General features: G+C 45.6%; 6 protein-coding genes across 6 annotated transcripts; 2 read left to right on the forward strand and 4 right to left on the reverse strand.

The window, feature by feature from the left end:
* Nucleotides 1-184: 184 nt before the first annotated feature.
* INS49_012365 (uncharacterized protein) lies at nucleotides 185-2,417 on the reverse strand (the record flags this gene model as incomplete). The annotated part of the gene is made up of 3 exons (XM_043173069.1): nucleotides 185-661; nucleotides 739-2,152; nucleotides 2,218-2,417. 3 exons carry the CDS (start codon nucleotides 2,415-2,417, stop codon nucleotides 185-187), a joined length of 2,091 nt encoding a protein of 696 aa, XP_043022366.1.
* Nucleotides 2,418-3,263: 846 nt separating this feature from the next.
* On the forward strand, nucleotides 3,264-4,545 carry INS49_012366 (uncharacterized protein; the record flags this gene model as incomplete). The annotated part of the gene is made up of 3 exons (XM_043173070.1): nucleotides 3,264-3,285; nucleotides 3,335-4,380; nucleotides 4,498-4,545. The coding sequence occupies 3 exons, from the start codon at nucleotides 3,264-3,266 to the stop codon at nucleotides 4,543-4,545; spliced, it is 1,116 nt and encodes a 371-aa protein (XP_043022367.1).
* A 507-nt stretch (nucleotides 4,546-5,052) lies between these two features.
* On the reverse strand, nucleotides 5,053-5,522 carry INS49_012367 (uncharacterized protein; the record flags this gene model as incomplete). The annotated part of the gene is made up of 2 exons (XM_043173071.1): nucleotides 5,053-5,276; nucleotides 5,369-5,522. The coding sequence occupies 2 exons, from the start codon at nucleotides 5,520-5,522 to the stop codon at nucleotides 5,053-5,055; spliced, it is 378 nt and encodes a 125-aa protein (XP_043022368.1).
* Nucleotides 5,523-8,075: 2,553 nt separating this feature from the next.
* Nucleotides 8,076-8,970, reverse strand: INS49_012368 (uncharacterized protein; the record flags this gene model as incomplete). The annotated part of the gene is made up of 3 exons (XM_043173072.1): nucleotides 8,076-8,389; nucleotides 8,481-8,838; nucleotides 8,905-8,970. The coding sequence occupies 3 exons, from the start codon at nucleotides 8,968-8,970 to the stop codon at nucleotides 8,076-8,078; spliced, it is 738 nt and encodes a 245-aa protein (XP_043022369.1).
* Nucleotides 8,971-17,943: 8,973 nt separating this feature from the next.
* INS49_012369 (uncharacterized protein) lies at nucleotides 17,944-18,672 on the reverse strand (the record flags this gene model as incomplete). The annotated part of the gene is made up of 2 exons (XM_043173073.1): nucleotides 17,944-17,951; nucleotides 18,138-18,672. The coding sequence occupies 2 exons, from the start codon at nucleotides 18,670-18,672 to the stop codon at nucleotides 17,944-17,946; spliced, it is 543 nt and encodes a 180-aa protein (XP_043022370.1).
* An 852-nt stretch (nucleotides 18,673-19,524) lies between these two features.
* On the forward strand, nucleotides 19,525-22,141 carry INS49_012370 (uncharacterized protein; the record flags this gene model as incomplete). The annotated part of the gene is made up of 9 exons (XM_043173074.1): nucleotides 19,525-19,654; nucleotides 19,721-19,761; nucleotides 19,828-19,904; nucleotides 20,048-20,542; nucleotides 20,604-21,140; nucleotides 21,246-21,413; nucleotides 21,484-21,535; nucleotides 21,603-21,768; nucleotides 21,918-22,141. 9 exons carry the CDS (start codon nucleotides 19,525-19,527, stop codon nucleotides 22,139-22,141), a joined length of 1,890 nt encoding a protein of 629 aa, XP_043022371.1.
* Nucleotides 22,142-22,682: the final 541 nt, after the last annotated feature.

A 22,682-nucleotide genomic window follows, 5' to 3' on the forward strand; every position in this document is an offset into this window, starting at 1 on the left:
AGTGTCTCGCGCAATCAACTCGTCCCACAAGATCATCCAGGCTCCAACTTTAGTGCCAAGTACAAGATACGCCAACATGAGTTTGCTCGCAAGATCCGAAGCCTAACAGGAGATGTCTAATAATGCTGAAAAAATGTTTCTCCGGTCGGCATGAAAATCGTTTACAGCATCATGTCATATCACATCATACCATCACCGCCTCACCGTCGTCATCTCCCTCAACCCCTTCCTCGTCACTGAAGTCGACGTCGGCCGCCATGGCCTCCGCCCGCCTCTGCACCTCCGCCAGGCCGGACAGCTCGGCGACGTAGTCCTTCTCCTCCAGTGCCTTCTTCACGAAGCCCCAACCGTCCTTCTGGTATGCCTCGAGCACGGGCTTGCTGCAGGCGCTGCAACACGGGTACGATTCGCCACGGATCATCATATTCTGGAATGTCGACAGGAAGCCACGGATCTGGTGAGGTACGAGGCCAAGTGGGTGATCCTGGGGGTCCCGGTCGTACGACGAAGAGTCGGCAGCGGGCTTGGGTGCCGCAGCGTGATGTCCTTCGGGGTGCTGCAGGACACTGGCAAGCAGCTCGACGAGGAGCGCGGACGCAATGGCTGCCACACCAGGTCGCGTGACGGTACATTGCTGGTCGAGGGTGAGATCCTTTTGAGACTGTATCAAAAGATCAGCAAGTCTGTGTAGAGCACGGGTTCGGTCCCGGTGGGACTTGTAGAAGGGCCGGCGCATACGTCTGTCGCTACCACTACGTCGTTACAGAAGTAGCATCCCAAGGTCTTCTCAGACCCATCCTTTGGTGTGGCGCCGTGCCGCATCACTACATAGGTGTCAAAGCCTAATGCAGCGTTCATGACAATCTTGCCTGCCGCCTTGCCCATGACTGTAGGCAGCCATCGTGATTCTCGGCTATCCATCAGCAGGAAGACAACGTCGTGTGAGTCGACCAGATCCTTCAACTTGGCGAACTCCTCTTTCGTCTTGGCCTCGTCCGTGATCGGATGGCCGAGCATAGGCACGGGAAGTGCATGGCCCTCGCTCTCTACCCCTGGATTGATAGCTTTCAGCGCCTCAGCTGCCCTGGCCGCCTTGGGAGCTCCTCCCTCAAGACAGTCCTTGAACTCGAAGAGCGGTTGTCGTACAGGATTCGAAAACGACACCGAGCCGTAGTCGACGAATGTGATCTTCCGCACCCCCCACCCCATCAAATTCCGTGATACGTAGCTTCCTAGAGTGCCTGCGCCAAGTAGCAGGCAAGACGTGTTCCTGATCGTGTCTAGGTCCAAATTTGGAGATATGCGCCACTTCATCAGCTTCAAGTTGAGGTCAACAGCTTGATCGGCGAGCTTGGTCGGATCCATATACTCGGCGAGGTTTGCCTGTCTAGCCTGCAGCTTCCCTGTTGCGTTGCGCTCCCACCCCGTGACCTTTGGCATCTGCGTTGTCTCCATCTCCGGCACGCTGTCCATAGCAAGCGGCAGGATGATGCTTCTAGCTTCGTGCCGTCTGGCCTGGGTGTCTCTGTAGCACAAGATATTGATCTTTGTAAAGTGGAAGCGCTGTCGCACCAAGACCAGCAGGTTTCGCAGCGGCCACGACGGATGCTCGGTGTAACTCGAGGGATCGAGGAAAGAGACAAACCGATCTTCTTCAGCAACTCCTTCGAAGAAGCCGTCATCAAAATCACGGAGGGCGCCAACTTCCCATCTGAACCCCAGGTCCTCGGCTGAAGAGTCAAACGAGTTCTTAGATCGGTTGTCCTCCCCGCCGCGTGTTCTTTTAACCAGGAAGAATCCATATTGTCTGTTGTCCACTCCGTACCGCCATGTCCCAACCTTCTCGACCAGGGATTCGCTCTCTTTTGGGGTGAGTTTGCTTATTGGGGCCGTCCTCTTCCACTGAGGGTCAGAATGCAGCGCTGGAAAGGCGAACCAGTACGTGAATCGATACTTTTTAAGATCGGCAAAAGAAAGTATCGTGAAGGCGGATAGGAGCGACGGAATGGAATAGATAGTCCCGTCCTTGATGGCATCCCATATCTGCCGGCCCGCCGTTTGGAGCATGGCACCTTTGTCTGTCGATTTGAAGTCCTCCATCGTGTTAACATTTTTAATCATGCCCTCGGCTCGACACTGACCCAGGCCGATTCTAGCACTCCGTGTTAGCCTTCGCAAGGGGGCAACACAAGTGTCGGCAAATGGCCTGCGACATACGCATTGCTTGTCAGCGCATTCCCGAGGATCTGCATGCGAGTGCTTTCCTCCGGGGTTGCGAGTGGACTCGACTCGTATGTGCCCAGAACAAACCGCGCCGAGTCATCGAGCTTGTCGAGGTCGAGTTTCGAGGAGAATAGTGCAGAATAGAAGGGGAGTTCTATCTGCGACGTGAAGGCAGAGAACTTGAGTTCCGACATATTGGGCGAAACGGGATGCGCCCGCGGTTTCCGGCAGCCGCTGTCGGGCTGTCTTGGTGGGACAAGGCTTGGTCGGGGAATATATATGTATTCGGCTGGACTGCAGGTCTTGAATGGGAGCAAGAAAGGCTACTCGGGTTCTTGGAACAATAAGTCACGATCTGGAGGCTTGCTATTCTCCTAGTCTCGGCGCGTGGCTTCGAAGTTGAGGGGTTCGTGAGGTCCACTATGGCGGGGTCGTGATGCTGCAACAGGTCGACAGATCAACCGTGACTTGAAAGTTGAAGGAAGGAAGGGTGAGGAGCCAGAAATTTGTGAATGTCAAGCTTGAAGGTGAGTTTGAAGAAGGTTCGTGGTCACACGCCGAGTCGTCATTTCAAAGCATGCTGATCAGGATCAGGTGGAAAGGCAGGTCGGAGCTTGGGTGTGGGTGTAGGAGCTGTCATGTGTGATGATTTGATGATTTCATGGCTGACTGGCCTCGGGAAGACCCCTCTGGGCTTTCACTGCAAGCTGCAGCCTGCAGGTGCCCTAATGAGGGTAACTGCAGGCACTCAGGCACTCAGGCACTCTGGCACTCTGGCACTCTGGCACTCTGGCACTCTGGCACTCTGGCACTCTGGCACTCGGAGAGTTGCCGCCGGCAAACCCCATCACGCTCTGCTGGGGCTTCACTACAGACGCGTTGAAGACAGTCAGGGGCTGTGAGACGCGTCTGCTTCGGGCAAGATTTGGTGAAAGGCTTTCCACAAGCTACCACTCGCTTCCAAGGCTGTGACAGAGGGAGGGATCATTCTCATGAGCCTTGAGAGATTTTGAGGAAGTTCATTTTTTGCATCATAAAAAATGTTGATTGGTATTTGTGGCAGTGAGTCTTCCTCACTGCATTCTCCGCCCAAGACTTACACGCCCTCCAGGTATCTGCTCCGGAAAGAGCACTGTCGCTCGGTATTTGGTGGACCACCACGGCTTCAAACATGTCTCTGTTGAGCCAAATGCAGCCAAGGCACCTCAGGAACAAGGGATCGGCTCAGAGGCAGAGACCAATGTCTCAAATATCCACCAGAAGCAGCCATCAAGGACAGCCCTGGTCTTCCCAACCTCAGATGAGCTGCTTGAGTACGTGACTTCACGGTGGCGGGAACGGTGGGTGACAATGGACGTAATGGGCAAAGAAACCCTCGACGCGTACAGCCGGCGGCCCTTCTTCCTCCTCATCAGCGTCGACGCACCCCTCCTCGTCCGGTGGCAGCGCTACCAGAAGAGGAAACAAGAGCTGGCGTCCGGCGCAGAGCAGCCCACCGAATCCATCACCAAGTCGCTACCAGACAGCCAACAAATCCACCCGGCCGAGACCCTCGAGGACTTTGTGACTCTGTCCGACGCCCAGCTCTACCACTCGGAGACAGGGCAGGCGACGCACATCTCGAGCGCCCCGGTGCGGCTCCTCAACACGTCGAGCTCGCTGGCGCACCTGTACGTGAACCTAGGCAAGCTAGACCTCCTGAGCACGGAGCGGCTGCGGCCGGGGTGGGACAACTACTTCATGACCCTCGCGTCGCTGGCGGCGCGGCGGTCCAACTGCATGAAGCGGCGCGTCGGGTGCGTGGTCGTGTCGCACAACCGCCGCGTCATCTCGACGGGCTACAACGGCACGCCCCGGGGGATCCGCAACTGCGGCGAGGGCGGCTGCCCGCGCTGCAACCAGGGGCTCGGCAGCGGCCACGGCCTCGCCACCTGCCTGTGCATCCACGCCGAGGAGAACGCGCTGCTCGAGGCCGGCCGCGACAGGCTGCGCGAGGGCGCCGTGCTCTACTGCGACACGTGCCCGTGCCTCACGTGCAGCATCAAGATCGCCCAGGTCGGGATATCGGAGGTCGTCTACGCGCAGGGGTACAGCATGGACACGGACACGGCGGCGGTGTTTAGGGAGGCTGGGGTCCGGCTGAGGCAGTTTGTTCCTGTGAGTCCTGTGTTTCCTCCTTTCCTCCTCTATGATGTCTTGCGTCCACCTCCGACCAACCCACCCCGTCCTTGACCTCCCACACACTGGGGCGGGTTTAATGCTGACAGCTCACAGCCTGCGAATGGTTTGGTCCACCTCGAGAAGATGGAGTTCCTTGCATAGTTGAGATCGCCGTGGGGTTGGACCTCCGGGATTGTAATCTTCTTCGTCATCATTGGCGAGTGAGCCGAACAGAGGCTTCTAGGGCTGTTGCATGCGTCCGCATCCCACGTTCTGGTGTCAAGGCCGTTCGCCAGGCTCACTGTGGGGGATATGCATAATAGTCAGGAGCACGTGGTGTTGGTAGCAGCACAAGTATCTGGGTCAATGACGATTGCGGGGGATGCTGATTAAACCATAGTATTGTATTGGTGTCCGGCGTGTAGTAGATGAAGCAGCCAATGCTTATCTGAACTATTTGTGATGATGCCAGCAACCCTTGGCATCGGAGTATCATCGTCTCCTCGTCCCCTGTGACAACTTCCCTTGCGCCCCGTGCTTCTCCTGAACCCCCATTACGGCTTTACGTAGTACGTAGTAAGTTTATCGTCCTTCCATTAATTCATACATGACCCGTCAGCCGTGACCGACCGTCGAGCCTTTCTCTGCCTCTCCAAGCCCTGCACCAATCTAGCCTGACAGTGCTTGCTTCTTGGCACGGGCAGCAGAGATCTTCTTGCCGATGAACAGGCCAATGACACCGACGGCGACGACGAAGACGATGCAGAAGACGACAACGACACCGGCTTCTTGCTGGGCCCAGTTCTCACGCTTGGTGATGTGGGAGATGGCCTCACGGGCGACCAGGGCGTTGTTGATGGCAGGCATTTTGTGATATTTGTGGGAGAAGGATCCTACGATTCAATTGTTAGCCACGGGCTCGCGGTATTTGTTTGTTTGTAGAAATCGATCGTAGGTGGTGGGTTCTGGGCAGAATCGACGACACGGAGAAAATCCGAGTCATGGGATGAGCAATTGGCCCCGCCCACGCCCAGCGGAGCTCCAAGCGCAGCCGAGGCGACGAGAGTTGTCGATTGGCGACCGTGACGGTGGCTGACAGTGGTCAACGTGCCCAAAAGCTGGACCTTGGCAGCCGTCATTGTGGGCTACCGGGTGTCCCGATTTGAGCGCATTGTAGCTTGGTCGCTGCTCGGCAACCTGGGCGCAATAACGCGAGGCGGATTCGACTTGAATTGCTCCAGACCGTCGAGATTCCGGGGCAATTGCAGAGCACAGGGAGGATAATCGAGGGACTCGTGCCGTACCTTTGTTTGGGATTGAGTGAGAAGGGGTTTGCAATGGTCTCGGGCGATGGGATTTGTTTATCGGCAAATCGGCTTCGGCACGAGCTGTGAAAGCTTGGCTGGTTATGCGACGGAAACGGGGCAGGGACGTTGGGCGAACAACACAGGACTGGTGACAAGAGCTGGTGATGAGGATGTGAAATTGACTGATATAGAAATCAGGACGTCCGTCGAGAGCAGATAATTGTCACGGTCGAGTGAGTTGGAGAAGGGAAGGGAAGGAGAGAAGAAGCGACGAAGGTCGAGAGACGACGGGCGTGAGCACCAACAAATAGCAGCTGGCACTGGCAGGGCCTGCCCGAGTGGGGTGGAGTACACAGTCCCAGGCCAGGAAGGGGACCGACTAAGTGCTGGGTCTGGTATGCAAGATTGCTAGTGACCAGAGGCATGCCCATGTCTGCAGCTGCAGGGGCAGGTAACCCCCTAGCAGCGAGGAAACACCCAAGGGCCCATCCCCCCAATCAGCGGGCGAGCTAACGAGCCAGACGGCAAACAGAAAAGCTTGTCTGGCAGTGTCTGTGTGGGAGTGTGAGTGTGAGTGGCCGTGGGAGACGGGGAGGTGGGAGCGCGAGGCACATCAGATCAGTCCAGTCCCGTCTGGTCCAGATAGATGAAAGCGTGGACTACCAGGTGCCCAAGTGGCCGGGTACCCGGGCGAGCAGGGACGACACCGCCGTTGTCGTGGTATGTATCCGCATCTACAGAAGCAGTAACAACAGTAAGCGGCCAAGCGAGCAGAGCAATGCGCGAATTTTGGACTGAGTTCGCCCAGGCGAAAGGCGCGAGGCTACAAGGATCCCATCCGGTCGGTCAGGTCGGTGCTGGGCGAGCGAGCCCCCAGGGATGGAGAAGATAGCCTGGCAAGCCTGCCTGGCCTGGATGGCAGGATGGGCGACGTTGCTCCGCGGGTGGCATCTGGGTGGATTCGAACCGGGGTGACCTCGAACTCGGATCGCAGAGAGGCCACAGGCACAAGCACAACACACACAAGACACGACACAAGACGCAGCAGGGCAGGCATATCTGGTCGTCCCGTGCGATGCATGTACTGTGATAAGCTTCCCCGTCGCGAGTAAGTTCGAGCGAGAACTGACTGACTAACTGACTGACCATGGCCCATTCGCAGGAGATTGAGACCCCCAGAGGCTGATGTCCGAACAGCTGCAAAGTGCAAGGTTGGTGGTGAGCAGGCGAGCCTGGTGAGGTGGTAAGATGAGGCCCGAGCTCCCCAAAGTCAAGGTCATGGGTCATTGGTTATGGGCCGTGGGTCATGGCCGCCGGCAGGGATTTGCTTATGGGGCAGCTTTTCATGTGGGCAAGAACGTTGGAGCCGTTGATGACCGACCGCGGATGCAATTGGCCGGGCGGCAATAACATACCAGGTTCATCGAGTCCTTCCCGCTCTTTTTTTGCAGGCAGGGACAGGGACACTGTGCTTGCAACTGCACGTTTAATTGCCTCGAGTCACCTCAACATCATCGCCGCTTCCATGACCGATCCGATCACAATCACAGCCAGACTCCAGGCATCTCTCTTCCCCCAGAATCAATAACTTGACAAAAACCGAAATGGCTCAATGCGTCATTTCTTCCGTGTCCTTCTTCTCCACGTACCCGAAAGACAGTTGCAAACGCGGTGGCGTCCCGACACCTCCGGCCCATGGATTGGGCAAACTAGACTCCCGCACACAAAGACCAGGCGGGCCTGCAGATCTAGTCGCCATGCGGTCAGTCCGATTTGCACGCGGCCTACGTCCACCTGCAGCTTTGGGCCGAGCCGAACAGACGCACAGAAAAGCCCTCACCCGCTCGCCTTCCATCCCCAGAAAACGCCTTTTCCACCCCCAACGCCCAATGATGTCAGTCTGGAGAGACCCAGAAATGCCTCATGCTGGATTGGCTCGGAATACCACGGCTTCTTTCCTCGCTCTTACTCCGGACATTGTCCACCCAGCTGCGCTCCACCCCCTCCAGCTTACCCCTACGTGCATACAGATGGTCGGTCTGTACTTGGCCAGCCAGAAATCGCGATATTCACACCGACTTTGGGGAAACGCTTCCAAGGTAATCAGGTTAAGTGACCAAATTGCTGTCTTTGATTCCTGTCCCCCCTTCGTTATCCATTTGACAGAGCCGAGTGGCACTCAACCTATATACAGTGGCTGTCAAGGAAGTATCTGCATCAGAGGAAGAAATGTGCTCATGAGCCTCGGCTCGACAACCCCGGCCCGCCCTATCGAGACTTGCGGATGACCTCCGGCTGACCTCCGGCTGACCTCCGGCTGACCCCGGATCACCTACTCCAACCTCATCCATTGAATCCGACCTGGCTTAACCTTAGTTGTCTGCTTTAGCAAGTTGCTACGGCCGGACCTGGAGCGGCGTAGGCCTGGCCGTTGTTGTCTGCCGCGCCCGCTGCGCCGTAAATATTGGTCTGGATGCCTGGATCGCCCTGCCCGTAGAATGGGAATGAAACAGCCGGAGATGGCGTCGACGAACCAGAACCACCGACATTGAGCTGCAAGCATGAGGAGTAGAACTGAGCGCCGTTGCGACTGTACGCTGAGTGTAGCGCGATGATCTCCACGCGCATGAGGTATTGGCCCGGTGCAAGGCACGATGGGATGTTGAAGTAAGCCCACCCATTGTTGGCGATGAGGTTGTCTGCGAAGCACTCAGTAAGGAACATATTCCACCATCCCACCGGCCGGGCCACAACTAGGCTATTAGCGCAGGAAAGGGCTTGACCACTTACCAACGCCCCATTTCTTTGACGACGTATCGAACGTGTCTTGTCCGATCTTGAACCACTTCAGCCCTGTGTGGCTTGATGACGCCGCATTGTCGACCTTGGCCATATATGCAAGAACCGGGCCATGATGGCTGCTCGCAATCGGGTTGTCTGGGTCGTTGGGGAATTGTGCGCCACCGATAACGTGTTGGAACCATGTCCCGATCTTGTCGCCCGGGTTCGCAGCGACGACCGACTGTGATGTGGTGCCAGCTGCGCCACAGATCAAGGAGGTGCTAGTCACGTCGGTAACAGGGTTGTTGGTCGACGGCGCTCGCAAACCCTCGAGTGAGCCTTTGGCGTTACCGTTGACCGAGATTTTCTGTGCAGCAATGGTTAAAGTTGTCCACACAAGTATTTCCAGGCGCGAAAGTCGGTGTGGACTTACTTGGAAAATGCCGTGCGCCTCAACGGCAGCAGCAGCGACGGAGGTGATAAGCAGTGACAGCTTCATGGCGAGTCTCGTTCGAGAATAGAATTATGGTCAGTATGAAGACGGCAGTGGTTGATCTGCACTTGAAGCAACCGACACAGACAGGTTGCGAGACGTCTTTTATAACAACAGTGTCGACTTCCGTCAACGTCTCGGAGACCTTGCCTACGGGCCGACACCAGCCTCAATCTTTAATCTCGACTGCTGCGCTATGCCTTTCATCCAGCAATCATGGGTGGCTTAGGTCTCTCCACCGCCGACATGTTTGGTACTGGCAGCTCTCGGCACGGCTGAGGTAGATGAACTTGGATGGCGAAGATCGCCAGTGCCCTAGCCCATCACCAATCATATTACACGCGCAAGTCCTCACATATCAGATGTCAAGGACGCCAAGCGCGAGCCGTCCTCTATGTTGGTGTTTCACTCCCTTAATTCGCAGTGATATTGGGGCGGCCGTCCTCCGCTGGCCGAAAAGGGAAAGGGTGAGCCCGGGGCAATTTAGCCGCAGTGCTGGACCATGGTCACGCGTGCGCCGTGCGCCTAACAGATCGCAGATTAATAGACACCTCAGATGACGGGAGCCTCTACGCCCATATAAGCTTGACCTGCTTACTCCCTATCTGCAATGGAAAAGTGCCGGGATGACAACCCACGTATATGTACGACGGGACGCCTCCCGTAGTTCCCGTATGATACCATTGTTGGAAGGTGCGAGGATCGTATGCCCATACGCTAGCGCTAGCCTACAAATAGGCTCCTTCTGAGCGTTTAATAGCGGGGAGATTTCTCTCCTTAATAATAATAAATAATTATCATTTGCTTAATTGCTTTATTAGGTTATAAGCCTAGCGTTGCTTAAGATATCTTAAAATGTTGGGAAATATTAATACCCCCATTTTTATAATTATTTTCATATTTAAATTATTAGGATTTTAACGTTATTAGCCTTTACCAGTATATTATTATTATATCTTATAATAACTACTATAGCTAATAATAACTTATAATAATTTAATATTCTTACCTTATTTAATATTTTAATTACTTACTCCTTTTTATTTATTTATTTATATTAATTAATGCTAATTACTATAAATAAATAAAAACATATAAATATTATTTAAAATATGCTTAGAAATATATAAATACTATTTAAAAGATATTAAATATACTTAACTTTAAGCTTAACCCATTATTTCTTTTAAAGTTAAACTTAAAAGGGGAAAACTTCTTAGATTAAAGGGCGATATAAAGTCGCGGCTTTTAGTTTGCCGGCCTTAATAAATACATTATAAGCATTAAAGAATAATTAAATAAGAATGCGGCCTTTATAAAATGGGAAAAGCTTAATAACTAAGCCTTTATTATACTCTTAAGCTTAATATATTTAAGCCTTATAATATTTATTATATTATATAGAAAATCTTTTAATGCTTAAAAAATATTAGCTAATTAATTTAATTATAATACTAGTAATTTAATTATTTATTTCTTTTATTAATTAATAAACTTATAATATAAGGATAGTTTTAACTTATAAGGCTATTTAAATACCTTTTAAAACCTTTAAATAAAACTTTATATTAAAACCTTAATATTAAGATAGTTAATTAAGAGGTTAATAAAGTTACTTTTTAAAAGCAATAAAGTTAAAGGCTTTTTTTTCTTAATAATGCTGCTAAATATTATAAATAATATTATTAATAACTTAAGTAATTAAAACCTTATAATGTTTTTTAAAATTAAACTTAAGATAATAAATATTATTTTCTATATAAAGATTAAATAATTTAAAATTTACTTTATTTTTATTTAAAAAAGGTTGGCATTAAAAAGTATAAAAAAGGCTGCAAAGTTTGCATTAATAAGTATTAACTTTATATTAAGTAATAAAGAATGTACTTAATACTGCATATAAAACTTTATATTTATTAGCTATTTATATATTAATTATGCAAAGCTTGCTAAATATAAAGCTAATTAAAAATAAAAAAAAGGTAAGAAATAAGCTATTATAAATTAAGTTATAAATAAAGAAGTTATTAAAATTTTTAATAATGATAAGGAAGATATAATAGTATTATATATTAATGTTTTAATATATGCAACAAAGTTATTAATAATTATAAGTATTTTAATATTATAGATTTTTAATTTTAATGCTTTAAAGTATATAATAAAATATATAAAAGATTTTAGCTCTTTATAATTATATTTAAATATAATTATTATTATAAATAATAATTAACTTATTATAAAAGGCATTAGCTTTATAAAAATCTTTTTATAATTATTAAATAAATTAATTATTAAAAGCATTTTTATTAACGTTTTATATAATTATATGTTAAGAAATACTTATTTATTTAGCTAAATTATAATTTAAAAGAGGTTTTAATTAAATGTATAGGGAAATAATATCTTTTTATTATTAAAAAATAATAAATTTCGCAAGATATTATAAGCAAAGTTTTAATATAGAAATTTTAAAATTTAAATGGTAAAAAATAACTTTACAATATTTACAATATATAGTAAATTTTATAAAGCTTTTAACTATAATAATTTATTAAAATTAACTGCTTAATGCTTATATAAAGATAAAAACGTTATGCTAAATAAATTAATAAATTTTTATTATAAATTATATTAATTTATAAAGTTCATTAAGAAATGCTTATATTTATTGCTAAAATAATAATTTACATAACTATTTAAGTATATTTAATTTAATTTATTAAGCAAATTCTTAATAAGATTATTAAAAAGTTTTTAATACTTTATTTTATTTATTAATAATTATACTTAATTTTATTAAGTTTACTTTATTATTTAAAAGAATAATATCTTAAACGTTATTAAGGAATTTTTAAATATAATTAAAACTTAATTTAATACGAAAGTTAAAATATTTAGTTTAAATAATAAGAATAAATATATAAATAAGATAATTATTATAATATTTTAAAAATACGGAATTATTTATAAGAAATTACCCCCTTATTATTATAAGTTAAACAATATGCTTAAAAGATTTATGCATATTATTATTATTAATATTTGCATAATAATTTGCAATAAAAACTATTTATTTTTATAGCTTAAAGCAATTTCTTATATAATGTATTTATGAAATTAAAAACTATACTTAGCTTTATTATATTAAATAACGCTATTTAAGGCGCTTTATAAATAAAAGCTTAATATTAAATATTTTTAACTATACTTTCGCTCTATGTATTTTTATGTTCTTATTAAGGCTTATAAGCTAAGAATGAAATTATTAAATAAAGCTAAAAAGGTATACTTTATAGAATTTAAGGTTAAAAGCGAAACTATTTTTTATTTATTTATGCTACTTTAAAAAGTTATTATAATTATAATATTAAGCTATATTATTTAATTTAATTTAGCAATAAAGATTATATAAATAATTAGCTAGCTAAATAAAAATATACTACTTAAGATAAAGGTATTATTAGCATTTTAGCTAATGGAACTTGCTAATAATATAGAACTTATAAATAAACCCATAAATAAATTGCTTAAACTTACAAAACCTATTAATAAATTACTTAAACTTATAAAACTTATATAATTATATAATTCTTAAGGATAATGGATTTAGCCTTTATAAAAAGTAAAAGAAAATATAAACATTATTATGGAATATTTTAAAGATTTTAATAACTTAGCATTAATTAATATAAACTTTATACTAAATCTTGCTTAATTAGCATTAATTAATGCTAACTACCTTAATTAAATCTTTACTTAAATATTGCTTATTAATATAATAAATGCTAATAATATTCTTAATATATATATATAGGTTATAAAGAGTAATAAAAGGAATGCTTAATAATAAGTTATTAAAAGAAAACTTAAATTACTTTTAAATATAGGTATATAGATTAAAGTACTTGCTATTGTAAATTAATATATTATTAATCCTTGCTAGGTATATATAAAGAAGTTTAATGCTTTTAATAAGCTTATCCGCTATAAGGCTTAATTTATTACTCGTAAATATATATAAATTTACAGTATAAATTATAACGATACTTATAGCCTTATAGCATATTATAATAATTTAAAATTAATTATTGCCATTACCATTATAATAGGCTAATGGCTTTAGCAATTTAACATTAAAATAATATATTTACATAGCCATTTAAAATATAATGTTTATATATAATTGCTGCAAGGATATTAAATATTATTTAATAATTAGCAAGTTATTTTAAAACTTCTTAATGCCTTATATAAACTTAAATAATTAAGCCATAAATAGTTTAATACTTTTAAAAAGGAATTAATTAAATATTTAATAGAAATAATATTTAATTTTTACGTTTTTATTAAAGATTAAATTATTATTATTATTTATATTAATAATATTCTTATTATTAAAAGTCCTTTTTAAGTTAATGAATTTCGCATTAAGCTTATACAATGTTTTAAGTATAAGGATCTTAGTTTTTATAAATACCTATTTAAATTAAAAATTATATAAATTAATAATAAAATTTACATTTCCTAAAAGAAATATGCTTAATGGATTTTAAAATGCTTTAATATATTTAATTATAATTAAAGATAAATTCCTATAAATTTAAATTTATTTTCATAATAAGAGGAACTTAATAATATTGCAATAAACGCAATAATATATTAATTACTTACTAAATTTATTAATTTTCTTATTATTAAAATAAAACTTAATTTTGCGTTTTTATATGCAATGCTCTTAATATTTAATACAAAGCCTGCAATTTATTATTTAAACGTTGCAAAGGAGGTGCTTTAATATATTTAGCATATACTGGATTATACCTTGCAATTTCTAAAATAAACATTATTATTTTAATTCGCTATACTTAATATATATATTAATGCTTCTTATAATACTAATTTAAATAATTTAAAAGCATTTAGTAAATATATATAATTCCTTAATAATAGCTTAATTACTTAGTTATTAAAGCGCTAATTTATTATTATAAAATTTATTTATAAGGCGGAATATATAATATATTTATTAGCATTATTATATCTTTATTAAATAATTTAAGTATTAAAAGATTTAAATATTAAGTATGTTAAATATTTATTTATTTTATATATTAATAATTAATTAATATTAAACCTTATTTAAAATTATAAAGTTAACGCTTAATTAAAATATATTACTATTTATTATTACTTTATTTATAAAGGAATTAAAGAGATATATAATATTTATTATATTGCATTTAAAGATAATCTTACTAATATTTATATAAAAGCGTTGCCTTGCCCTGCCCTTAAAGAGGCTTATAAGAGATTAAGATTAAGATAAATATAGGGTTTATATTACTAAAAGGGGCATTTAAATAGTTAATTAAAAATAATATAAGCAAAATATATAAATATTAAATAATATTTATATAATGGTTTTAATATAAATTATAGCGGAATATTTAAATTGTATTTTTAGCTATTAAAATAGAATATCTTTTATTATTATTAGGATGATGATATTTGCGATGAGGGGTGTATTGAAAGGTGCGAGGATTATATGCTTATACGTTAGCGCTAGCCTATAAATAGGCTTCTTCTGAGCGTTCAATAGCGGGGAGATTTCTCTCCTCAACAACAACAAACAACTATCGTTTGCTTAATTGCTTTATCAACCATCACCAGCCGCCCGGGACAAGAGACGCATATTGTGACCCACCGTGAAATTCAGTATCTTGGTTTCGATAACATGCCCTAGATAGCACAGAATGGTGCCGTTCGTTCCTTCGCTGACCATGGTTCTTCTCACCTGTTGGCAATTCTATTAAAAGCTTCTAGAATTCGGCAGTCGTCGGAATGCTGCTCCGGCCCATACCTGAACGTGACCCATGTTGGGTGTTTTGAGGCCGGTTCCTGAACGGACACTAGTAGGCATTTCGTGACCCTGGCATCTGCTTCGATAAATTGTGGCGGTATCCCTTTATCAATCCTTCACTGTCACTGTTCCTCAGCAGCTCCAGTGCGCCGGCAGTCAGCCGGCCAAATTCTTTGGTTCGCGTTGTTTGTCTGGATTGGATAGATTGAAGGTAAGCGCCGGCAGTGAATGACACCAACAAGCATGGTTCATAAATTGCGACTGCCCTCGAGCCGCTTTGCAGTCGTGCTCGCTCCGACAGGTGGTGTTTATCGAGCACGTATCGAGCAATCCGGACCTTTCAGTCGGAGGGATACTGGAGCGAGATTGTGGACCTCGTCAGCCCCGAGAAGTATCCAGGAATTGGATCACTTAGGGAGACTGATGAGTTGCGGTCGGTTGCTGCGCAAGCCGTCTCAACAAACCTACTCTGTGGAAAATACACAATGGTGCTTGTGCCCGATTTGGCACAGCCTTGTGGCGTGTCAAGCCGCCCAAGAAGCAGATTTGGAGACAGCAGCGCCGAAAGGCCCACAGTATGAGGTATGAATAAAATCGAACTGATCAAGGCTGTACCGCTATCAGTCAGCTCACTGCTCGCACGTTAATGGAAGGCTGTCGGGGTCGATGTACCCCGACATAATATCAAAAAATACAAAACAGGACGTGATTCGGACCGTTTCTGGGCAATATGAAACACACTCTGGTTATATTTGAATGTCTTCCAAGGCTTACGCACATACGTACGTACATCATCGACGATCGAGCTAGGGTACAACCAACGCTTGATGCTTTGCGTCTGTCTCACCCTCTCTCACCGGGCCGGGCAAGCGAAGTCGTATCTCAAGCCGTCCTCAACTGGCAAGCCGCTGGGCCATGATTTGATGCATCAGCGCCTGTACGGAAACCTGGTCGAGGCGTGGCGCTCGCACGACGCTGCCGGCGAGAACGATGCCGGCGATGTACGTACTTGCGGCCGTTCATCGCGTCCCTCCCAGCCACGACATCAAGCGCCCGCCCAATTCTGCAGCCTCCCCTCCCTCCCAAGCATCCCGTGCCGCTATTCCGGCTCCATAATTCGGAAGTATGGTATTCGTGCGGTAAAGTCGGCTCTGTATGTAAGGCCCGTTGTGAACCATTATCCACTCAGGTCTCCAAACTTGATACGGCAGGAAACCCTACCCGCGAGTGCCGAGTGTAGACACGAGCACTAGGAGACCGTTGCCTCTCCTTTTTTTCTTCTTTTTTTTTCTCTTTTTTTTTATTGCGTTTCTCTGCTGATATAGGACGCCAATTTAGCTAAACATGTTAGAATCCAGGAGGGGTACCGTACAAGGGCCAAATCACACTCAGGGGTGTAGGTGCATCCATTCTCCTCTGTAGTGCAAAAGAACAAGGCAATCAACAGGGTGGCTCTGAGTGGAATCACATTCTGTCCCAGATGTTGAGACGAATCTATTACTGCTAGGCAATTAGATACCACTCAGCCAAGAGACGAGTAATTCCCAATCACCAAATTAGGCATACCCAGCAGCATATAAGCACCATACCGTCACAGATATCATACAGGCAGCACAGAAACAAGGGCGAGAAGAGAGCTTGTACCTAGGAATTGCATATTTGCATAGATTGTATGGAAAGAAAAAGAAGAAGAAGAGAACAAGAAGAAAGAGCTGAAATGTAGTATGTCCACATATGGGCCAAGAAGAACAATGCAGATCGCGTGAAATACTTGACATAAGTGGTTGACTTGCCAAGCAATGAACCTCTTGTTTCCTACCTGGGTGACTCCTTAAAAGGTTCTGCTTGTGGAAGGGAAGGATCAATACCATGCAATGGGAAGGAAGCCCGCCTTTGTCTATGATATGGCCCGTCGTGTCATTGGGTTTATCACGAGTCCGAGCAGGGCATATCAAATAACTAGTGAATTGAATGGTTCTTTTGACCATGAAAAGTGAGCGTGCAGTGCTCCTATTGATATGCAATGGAGCACCACAATAGTGGAGCCCCGAGCTCGTGACAGATTTGGTTGGATTTGGGCGTCTTTGGGACCCTGCCGAGCATCATTCTCCAATGTGAACCTCAAGGCAGCTAAAAGAATATGGAAAGAGACCATGTTTTGTTTCACTCCATCTTACGCTACTCATCCACACGTAATCTCCTATTAATTCCAACCATGCCAGTTCAAGTCTCAGGTTGGAAAGTTTTGACTCTATGTTACAGTGGCGTCCTTTGTGAATTCCAATCCTCAAGTTTCAGCAGATACAACGTGGGGAAGCTTGAAATTCCTTGTGGCTCTTCAGTATATTCTCTATCATGCCTAAGGCAGGCTACCATTCCATTTGCTACTATCAGAGGCCTCGAAGGAAACCCCCTGACTCACATCGTCCTGTCCCTCTAAACCATAAGGTTCTTGCCGGGCAAGAGGAAAGGTGGATGCCCGTTCGAGATAGGGGGCGGCAACGGGGCTGACGGGGGGGTATGCTTGATAGAGCTCAGGTCCACCTGGGTATTGCGGATAGTAATATTCTGTCGGATGGGCTGGGGGTGTTTTGGTTGCAGATCGTGGTGAAGATTTTGCTGAAGCTCTGTCCAATGGTGACCATAATCCGAGCACCGTCCTCGATTTGGACTTGCGTTGCCGATTCGCTTTGCGCTCTCCAATCTCGCGGTCACTTATGCTTGAGCTTTGCTTGGGTGGAGACGGACTTCTAGACACAGGTGGCGGCAAATGCTTGTGGTCTTCATACGCCATCCAAGTCGGGTTGACAAGGTGCAAGTTGTCCTGACCACTTTCCCCAATCCTCACCAATCCGGGGTAAAGGCATTGCAGTAGAGCTCCGTCCTCACGCGGACGCATTTTCCTCCATGTGATGAGATCTTTAAGGTGCCACGACTCTGCTTGCTTGATGATGGGCCCGGGCGGGATTTCGAGACTTCCTACGACGTAGGTCTTGTTCGAGCAGCACATCATTTCAAGGGCCTTGTTGGAACGAAGGATGATGCTGGTCATCAACGAGTCCAACAAAGGCTTAGGTATTGGCTTGTCCAACCAATGCCCAAGAATTTGTTGCAGCTTATTTAGCTGCTCATCAGTTGCCCTCTTCGTCCGTTCTTTTGCGCGGTCCGCTGCGTTCATTGCAGAGATAGACTGGCCACGCCATCGAGAAATTTCAGAATCATCTGTTTTAGCCAGCGAGCTATCAGGACCCGGAACCGCGACTTGGACATGGACAATAATCCAGCCAAGGATATTTAGTGGGCAACATACCTCGATTCAATTTCGACCGCATCGCCTCCTGCAATCGCACCAAGAGGTTGATTTCGTTGTCTGAAAGACCATGTGGGCACAGATGTCGCCATTGATCAAGTTTCGCCGTGCGAAATACCTCATCTGTGAGGAATTTGGAGATGATCAACGAAACGATAATGTGGAAGCAGTGTGGCAGCTTGCTTAGCCTCACACGCCATTCTACATTCGAGTAACACCGACGATGGAAACCTAGAGACTCCAGGCCGTATCCATCCTGTATTTTCTTTTTGAAATGCGCCCTGAAAGTCTCTTCGTGGCCTCGTTCATAGGTGATCTCGTCGATCCATGCATCTATGCCACTGTAGACTCTGGAGAACGCAGCTTTGATGTCGTCCTCAGGAATGTCGTTGCCTTTGTGCAGGACTTCGAATAGCTGGTCCTTACAATCTTCGAGATCTCTGCGGAGTGTTTCATTTTCCTGACGTAGGCTCTCAATCGTATCATTGACCCCAAGTGAGCTTCGCTGTTCGCTTTCGTCCTGGGAATCAGACATTCTCATAGCTGTGTCGTGTCTGCTTGTCGGGTATACCACCATGAACCCGGATTGATTTTGGAGTAGATCTGAAGGTAGGTATACGAGGTGCCGGTACAAAGTTACTGGGACTTTTGCCAAGGAAAAGCGTTCTCTGAACCAGTAGTGTAACTCAGCCTGCCGTGCTCAACGTGATTGCCAATGGGGAGCGTACGACTGAGACACATGAGAACATGTTTGAAGTGTGGTCTGGACGTATTCTGGTGTGGAAGAAAGACCCAGCCGTGGCCCGCTGACGTGGCAGGGCATTGCTCGGCACATCGGTCAGCATCGGTGTGTAGGACAAGTATCGAAGTCGCGTGGCGTTGCTCACTTCTCCCGTGCGTGTGCTACCAGTTATCACGCCATACCCAATCAATACACATGAGGCTGCATACATCCAGCTCAGCTTCTGTAAGCGAGGCGCAGAAAAATCCGATTGCGCTCCAATCGCATACTCTAAAGGGGAGACCGGTGTGATCACTTTGCATCCCATAAATGCACATGGCGCTTCTCGTGAGAGGGGTCAGCGACGTTTTGTCATGGATGAGCGAAATTCGCCGGGCTCCAACGGCAGATTCCGTACCCAGTTTGCAGACCAGGCGAACCACAAGGCGAACCATTGCACTGCAGCCTGCTGAGCGGGGGACCCAATTCAATTTCTCATTTCAATCCGAAGCATGCCGTTGCGGTTACCCGTCGACCCTCTACCGAATTACTTGTCGCTCGTAATCCGTCACAACAGGGCGGTTTTCAACAGCCATCCTTCACCAGTACTCTCGAGTCTCAGGTCCCTGATTACGGACGCAGCTCATTCCAGTCATTTCCTAGAAGATGTCGACCTCGTTCGTACAAAGTGCCTTTCAGCAACCGGCGGCGGGCTCGACTCGCACGTCCAAGGCCCCGCAAAAGGCTTTGTCCAGCTCCAAGGCCAGTCGTAGGATCCTAGTAGCCGTCGACTTTGGTACGAAAGCTCAATACTGTTGCAAATTCTCGGAGTTGGATAGTCTCTGACGGTAGATGATCACAGGGACGACCTACTCTGCTGCCGCCTGGCTGCAGATACGAGCTGTAAGTTCATTTCTTGCTCGAAAGACCCGTGGAATCTCAAACACAGTGTCTGACCATGTCAAATAGGGATCGAAGGAAGTCCCAACCATTACTGCTATTACGTCCTGGCCTTACAATGCGAATACGATGGAGAAGGTTCCGACGTAAGTAACGGCAAATCATGCCTTTCAAACGGGGTGGCGGGTGGACACGAGCACGCTTGCAAAACCTCTGGTATTCGGACAAGTTTATGACCTTTGAATGTTGGATCAATTGCCACTGATGACTAACATCGAAGCCAACCCAGCGTGCTGCAGTATAGCGACCGTGGCAGCATGAAGTGGGGTTTTGGCTGCGATAGAGATCAGGATGTGTTCCAGTGGTTTAAGCTAGAACAAGATCCAAAATACAAGGCCGGACAACTCGCGGAAGCGTACCCAGATCACACCTTGAAGCCAGAGAACGAGAAGGAGGTCAAAGACCTGATCACCAAGTATCTGCGATTTCTCAGACGCCATGTTGAGAAGTCTGTCAAGGAAACGCTCGACCCAGGCGGCGGTGGGCAGAGCGTCCTGCTAAGGGACACCCGCTGGGAATATATCATCACCGTCCCTGCCATGTGGCCTGAATCAGCACAGAGCATAACCGAAAAATGCGCTAATGATGCTGGGATGGCCCCTAATCGCCCGGTGAAGATAATCGCGGAGCCAGAGGCTGCTGGCATTCATGCACTAAGAACCATGTTCCGAGAGCTCGAGCTGAAGGAGGGCCAAACATTCGTAATATGTGACGCTGGGGGCGGGTACGTCCTTTTCAAATATTCTCGTTGAAAATTGGCAATGCTGATCTTCCATACTATCTAGTACCGTCGATCTCATTTCATACAGGATCACAAAACTTGGCGCTCAACCAGAACTAGAGGAAGCAGCGCCAGGAACCGGTGGGCTTTGTGGCTCATCATTCCTGGACCGCGAATTCTACAAATGGGTGAAAACCCATATGTCAGGGTGCCAGCCTTGGATGGAAGACGACGGGTATATGCAGGACGCGATGACAAAGTGGGAGTCCGAGATCAAACGGAATTTCAATGGTATCGACGACGGGAGATGCCTCGTTCCTTGCCGCAGGATAGATGATGATGAGCATCTGAACATCAAAAATGGCTCTTTGAAGATTTCGTGCGAAAGGATGAAGGAGATCTTCTCTCCAGTGATCAAAGACATTTTGAAGTTGGTGAAGGGCCAGATTGAAGAGGTACAAAAGCAGCAAAAGCTGCAAGGACAAGAGGCCAAAATCAACGCAGTCCTACTTGCAGGTGGTTTTGGGAGGAATGAGTATCTCAGAGACCGCATCCAGGCTGCCGTTGGGCAAAACGTGACAGTGAAGAAAATGGAGGATTGGTAAGGCATGATTTAAGTGTTCGATTTCTTCGGTTCTCGACTACTAACTATCTCGTTCAAACCCTCTCATTGGCACATGCACATACTGATTGGTCTTTTTGACAGCACAACGGCCATAGTCAAAGGTGCCCTCGTTCGTGGGCTCCAAGACAAGCATTCACCCACAACGGGAATGCCGACTGTCACGGTGGCGTCTCGGATGGCGAGGAAGCACTATGGCACGAAGGCACTGCAGAAATTTTCCCCGGACATTCACGACCACAACCAAACAAGGTCCGTATGACACTATGAGAGCTCCTATCTCACCGAATATGCCATTTAGTCCACTGACCGACATTATCAGGTATCCTGGTGGCGTTGACGGTGGAGAGAGGGTTGACGTGATGCGTTGGTTTGTGAAGAAGGCTTGTGAAACCATCCGCTGACATATGCACCCCTCCAAGTACTGACATTTCTCGCCAGAATGCTCGTGTCAAGGATCTGCAGCCTATGCCATTCCATTTCTATTACGACCAGCTAGTGGCTGACGCAGACTGGAATGGGAGATTAGATACCATCAAGCTACCAATCTATGCTTGCGAGATTGACGATGCTCCAGGCCATCCTGATCCTGCGAATGCTCCAATTAGTAAGTGATGCTGAAAAATTTTGGGCGGAAGTAATCTTTATGCGAATTCTCCTCTTGAGTCAGCCAATACAGTGAAACATGGACTTTGGAATGGTTTTGGCACTGATGTCGCTGCTGAGGCATGGTTCTTGTTCGCTGACAGTCCACAGAGATCAATAAAAGACTCGTAGAAGTCAAGGCAAATCTGGATCTGATCCCGAAAAAGAAGCTGAAAAAGGAGAAGGGAGCAGACGATCTAATGTACTATAAGATCGACTTCCACATTGTCATGATAAGCAACATGGCAAATGTAACCTTCAAATTGGTCCACGACGGAACGGAGTATGGCACGGTTGATGCTGAGTGGGACACGACTGAACACGGGTACAGCTGAAGGGCGTCACAAATACTCTGGATCCATTGCTCAGGGGTGACGCTTGTCGATGTCTGGGTACCGAAACGAGACTGTGAAGATGGACTGGCGAATAACCATCAGGGACATGGAGATGTCCGTCGCATGAATCTTTCTCGATCAAGTTATTTTTATTCCACGCCGGCGAAGACGCCCGCAGTCTTCAATGCTTTTAAGTGTATCATGTGCCTTCGATCGCCAATGATGTGTTCTATTCGTCTAGAACTCGTCTCTGAACGGAACTCTAGCCGCGATAGTCCTGAAGTTTGAACTTTGATTAAGATCGTAGAATAATCAACTCTAGTCTTGGGACTAGGTAAAATAGAGTATAAGAACAGGGAAGTATGTATAGGAGTTAGAGGACAGTTTTCTTGAGGTGCTTAGAGAAGCTCCAGACAGATGCCTACGCCTGAAGAGGTGCTTGAAGAGGCTGCTGCAGAGGTGTCTAGAGAATACGTGTGGAAGTGATTAAAGGGGTGTGGAAAGAGACACCGGACGAGGGCCCATTCAACGATGTTCGGTG

Source organism: Diaporthe citri (genome assembly GCF_014595645.1).
Source record: "Diaporthe citri strain NFHF-8-4 chromosome Unknown scaffold_6, whole genome shotgun sequence".
Classification (NCBI taxonomy): domain Eukaryota; kingdom Fungi; phylum Ascomycota; class Sordariomycetes; order Diaporthales; family Diaporthaceae; genus Diaporthe; species Diaporthe citri.